The sequence below is a fragment of the Orycteropus afer genome, unplaced genomic scaffold (genome assembly GCF_000298275.1).
Source record: "Orycteropus afer afer isolate SDZICR_OR568_19922 unplaced genomic scaffold, OryAfe1.0 scaffold00037, whole genome shotgun sequence".
Classification (NCBI taxonomy): Eukaryota; Metazoa; Chordata; class Mammalia; order Tubulidentata; family Orycteropodidae; genus Orycteropus; species Orycteropus afer.
The window spans coordinates 1,668,238-1,673,578 of NW_006921624.1; the positions used below are offsets into that span (position 1 = coordinate 1,668,238).

The following is a 5,341-nucleotide window of genomic DNA, read 5'->3' on the forward strand; positions in this document are numbered from 1 at the left end:
AAAAAAAAAAAAATAAAATAAAGTCTCCTTTTTAAATTAAAATATACACTTAGACCCTGAAAACCAAAGATAAATAGAAAATCTTAAAATCAGCTTGAAAAAAATATACAGAGAGGAACAACAATATAAATTAATGCTGACGTCTCATCAAAGACAATGGAAATTTGAGAAGTGTAAGATGGTATATTTAAAGTTTGTTGTTGTTTTTATGTGATGTCAAGTTGGACCCAATTCATAGCAACCCCTCCTTGGATTTACAAGGTGGTATCACTACGGAAGTAGATTGCTCAACCTTCCTTCCAAGGAGTGGATGGTGGGTTTGAACCACCAGCCTTCGGTTAACAATCAAGTGCCTTAGGCACTACGCTACCAGAACTCCCTATTTGAAATTTAGAAAGTAAAAACTGTCAATCTCGAATACTACAGGCCAGTAATAATAACTTACATAAATGAAGGTGAAATAAAGACTTTTTAGATAAAGAAGTCTAACAGAGAAAAGTCTTTTGAAGATCTATACTAAAAGAAATGTTAAGAGAAATTCTTCAGACTGCAGATAAATGATAGCACGTAAAAACTTAAAATCATCAGGTAGAAATGAAGAGCAACAAAAGTGGTAACCAAAAACTAAAACCACTGCCACTGAGTTGATTCTGACTCATAGGGACCCCCTTTGGGTTTCTGAGGCTATAAATCTTTACAGAAGTAGACTGCCCCATCTTCCTTCCAGAGTGGCTGGTGGGGTTGAACTGCCAACCTTCTTGTTAGCAGTCAAATGAGGGTTTGAACTGCCAACCTTCTTGTTAGCAGTCAAATGCCTTAGGCAGGATGCCACCAGAGCTCTTAAAAAATGGTAAATAGGTAGGTAAATATAAAACACAAAATTTTCCCTCTGGATATATTTAAAATACACATAGTTGTTTAAACATCTGATAGCTAGGATAAATAATAAATCGTCCTCCAAAGTGATTTCTTCTTTCTTTTTCTCCCTTTCCTCAACATTGACAGAATAGTAAAGTACCTGTTTTAGTTTCAGAAAGAAATTTTCAGTAGTACTACGTTTGCTGAAGGGCCAGAATAATCTTTCATTAGGTGAGCAAACACGGACTTTAGTCTCTAGGAGAAATCGAACAGGCTCCTGTACTTCTGTAATTACCAAATCAACAGCTGTAGTCATAAACAGCACTTTATCTAGAGAAAAAGAGAGAGGGAAGAATTAAAAAGATGGAAATAGTCTTCCTCATGTGATTAATGTAAAAGTGATTACTTGTATCATAAATGTTAAATCTATCTTACGGCAAACCATCAAAAAAATAAAAATCTAAAATAATCAGACAAATCACTATTTTAAGAAAAAAAAAATTCCATATTAGGAATTATTTTCTTGGGTAGACTCTTAGAAGTGAATGTGTAAGTGACAGTGCTATATATTCTAAAGCCTATGAAATACACTGTCAGAATGCTTTCCAAAAATGGAATATGGTTTATACCACCCTTACTAATACTGGAAATTCTCAACATTTAAAATCCTGGTTAAAAATAGGATCTTTGATTTTTAAATTTTCTGATAACCACTAAGGCCAATTTTTCCTCATATTTATTAATCACTTTTGCGAATCTGTTTATATCCTTTATCCATGGTGTTATTAATAAGAAAACAATGAGAAGTAGGAAATAAATGCTCAGTAACAGAAACTACTGTTGTTATTATGTGCCATCAAGTCAGACCCAACTCATAACAGCCTCTCCTTGGGTTTCTGAGGCCGTATCATTATGGAATTAGATTGCCCAGTTAACCTTCCTTCTGAGGAGTGGAAGGCTGGTGGGTTTAGTTAAGCAAATACTGTTACATTTTCAGGATGAAATATTATGCATACATTAAATCACATTCATGAAGAATATAAAATATCTCAAGAAAGGTTACTTATACACAGAATATCTCTGAAAAACTGTGTAAAAAACTGGTAAAGGAGGGACCCTGGGACTGTGACAGACTTACTTTCCCTAGGCATTCTTCTCTAACTTTCATATTTTTAACCATATACACATGTATTAGCTTTACATTTATTTAAAATAAATTTGTAAGTCTCTAAATAAAGAGAGGAAGAAAATAGACAGGAAAGTCAAATGAAGAGAAGGAAAAGAAAAATAAGTAGGGAAAAATGGTAATTTGTTTACAGATCAAATTTATTAATGAAAAATGCATTATTCAAATTCTTTGTTTTCTCCATATTTAGGTAAGCACTGGATACTGATCAAAGAGTGGTCCTAGGATTTGATCATCTTCTTGGGGCTAAAATTTCTGTTCATGATGTCAGCAATGTGAATATTATTACTGAAAATGAATGCCACAGTTGGGTAAGTCAGAACCTTTAGGAGTTTCTTCATTTACAACTTGAAAATGGGGAGATTTTGGATTCCAGCTCCCAGTAATAACATAGGATTTTCCATCTGAACTTTTGCCCATAGATTCCTAGAGAAAAAAGAGTAACAACACAAGTTAATACCAAAGTGAGTAAAAGCTAACCCCTTTTTTGCTGCCTTTAAAAAACAGTTATGAAAAAAACCTCTCAAAAAAAAAAAAAAAGCAAGTCATTGCACTGCACAAGAGGAGAGGCAATAGAAGCTCCAGGGCTTTGAGGGGTCCCTATTAGGCCCCCAGGAAAAAAAGAATAGTTGTGAGAGGAGAAAAAAAAAAAAAAAAAAGAAAGATTAGTTTTTTAAAAAAAGCAAAGGTGCATGTGAATGATTACAGTTTAAATTAAAGATGTGCCAATTATTTATGCAACTGTCCCGAAAAGTTATTATTAAGTGAATACTTTTAAATTAAATCAAATTGTTCAAATTTTATGTTGAAATCTTCTGTCATGAGAACATCACTACATCATTTTTAGTTTTGCATATCGAGATTTTCATATAATAGCAATAATACTAATGCCACCTTATCATGTGTAAAGTAAATCAGAGTTTGCAAAGAATTCTCTCATAAATTTTTTCTTCTTTGATTCTCATAAACAAAGAATTATTACCACCACTACACAATCAAAATACTGAGGCTGGACTAAGTAGGTTAGTATTTATCCAAGATTAGAATAGTAAATAACAGAAATAAGGAAAGTTCTTTTATCTTTATATACTGCCTTATAGCTAAGAAAAACACATTAATAAATGCTATTTTATTCAGATGAAATAAAGTGTAATGACCTTTATTTAGGAAATATATAACTTTCCAGTGAAAAACCAATTCTTACCAAATCTAACAAGTGCATGTCGCTATTTCGTACATCTTTTCCTGGGCTAAGAAGAAGACCAAAACACCTGCAAAATAAGCACTGACATTAAATTGGTGAAAAGATAACACAAATGAATGTTTTAAAAAAAAATGTTACTAATGGAAAAAGGATACTTATTACAATTATCAATAAATTATTTTTTTCAAAATTAGTTCTTACTGTTTTATACTAATTTAGATAACTGAAGTTAGCACACTAACTGAAGATTTATATAAGCTATTACAAAGTAAATAAAGCAATCACCTCATTAACTAAAAGAACTGAGTATATGACTCTTCATTAGATTGATAAAAACCAAAATTGATACTTAAGCTGACCTTACTAAAAATGCTTACCTTTCAATAGCAAGTTCTTTATTAGTTGTTTGTTGCACATAGATAACTATCTTCTTATCAATTCCTTGGCGCAGTTTAAAACATTGTCTGTCCTTATCTTTGGGAACTGCACTGTAGACCAACATGTTTCATTAATTGTGCACAGTATTTTCTTGTCACATATACTAGAACTATTTTTTAAAGACAGACACCAAATCTCCGATTCTTTCCTGTAGCTGTTATTTGGTTTTCAAGTAACAATAGTAATAAAAGATATCTGTCTCTTAAATTGAAAATATTGTTTAACTTACCTCACTACATTTAATCCACAAAAGCATTTGTAAAAGCTAGAAAAACTACCTGAATGCCTCCTAAAACAAGACTTGTGTTTTCTCTTTTGTTGCTGTGAAAATTAAACAAGATACTTGTATTGCACCTAGCAAAAAGTAACCTTATTTAAGTTTATAATGACAAAACTATACTTAATCAAAGATCCCTTGAATTTCAATACAAGGTGTCTTTAGACACTAACAGAGATGAGGAAGCTATAGAGAACGGTGTTGTCTAAACGTTCTCTCACTTAAGCATTAATAACCTTATTAATAATTATAAAAATAATACTAACAATACAGTTAATGAACATTAACTTAATTAAAAAAGCTGAAAATACTCGTAAAATGTCAGTTTACTAAAATAATCCCCTAGCTTCCCACACACCATTTTCTCTAGCTCCTTTACTTTTAAAGGCAAACATGTCTGTGGTAGTCAGCCAATATGCAGCAAATTTAATTGTGTCATTTCTGTGTAACTTTAAAATGGCAGTGGCTACACTAAATCTCTAAGTACTAATACAAACTAAAACATGATTCTGAAGAAATAAAATTAAATTGTTTGAAGCTGATCAGCAGCACTTACACAGTAACCAATTCATGAACATTTTATAAGGTTTAGATGAGAAAATCAAAGAACACTAGCAAAGTAGTCTAGAAATGAAAAGAAGTGAGAGCCAGGGCAAGAACAGATATATGTACACCCATGTTCATCGCAGCACTATCTACAATAACAAAAAGATGGAAATAACCTAGGTCCCCACTAACAGAAGAACGGATAACCAAACTACGGTACATACACGCTATGAAATACTATGCAACCCTAAAGAATAACACAGAACTCTGCAAAGCACCACATAACGTGGATGAACTCGGAGGACATTATGCTGAGTGAAAAAAGTAATCACAGGACAAATATTCTATTAGTCCGTTATTGTAAAAAGTCAAGCAAAGGTTTATATATGAAAGGAAATTCTCTTTGTTGATTACCACGGGAGGGGAAGGGAGGGAATATTGTTAGAGTACTGATTTGAGTGAAGAGAAGGGCAATGTACCAAATGTAAGTGATCAACACAATGGTACTGAGGAAGAGGAAGACACAGAGAGGTGCATGGGAGGTACACACAACAAAGATGAACCCTTTTGTACATACAATACTGCATTGTCAGTGAAGGCAAACACTGATATACAAGTGGACAGGCTCAACTATTAGGTATGTCTATGCAGGGGGGAGTGTGCCCAAGACCATGTATAGGGTTGGCAGACAATGTTTCTACAACTGTATTGGTATGTTCTAAAAGAATTCCCAGGTATAACCATAGTCGCAGGGGACATCAAACTCAATTGGCATAACATACTATACAAAACATTGTTCCACCTACTACTTTGGCGAGTAGCGACTGGGACC

The 5,341-nt window shown here is 33.0% G+C and overlaps 1 protein-coding gene across 1 annotated transcript in view; it reads right to left on the reverse strand.

The window, feature by feature from the left end:
* RABGAP1 (RAB GTPase activating protein 1) overlaps positions 1-5,341 on the reverse strand; it is a 198,266-nt gene that overhangs the window by 162,321 nt on the left and 30,604 nt on the right. The window contains exons 6-9 of the mRNA XM_007936625.1: positions 3,626-3,736; positions 3,249-3,315; positions 2,368-2,470; positions 1,019-1,188 (exon numbers count right to left, since the gene is read on the reverse strand). Of these exons, the coding sequence (XP_007934816.1) occupies positions 1,019-1,188; positions 2,368-2,470; positions 3,249-3,315; positions 3,626-3,736 (451 nt within the window). The remainder of the gene's footprint in view (positions 1-1,018; positions 1,189-2,367; positions 2,471-3,248; positions 3,316-3,625; positions 3,737-5,341) is intronic.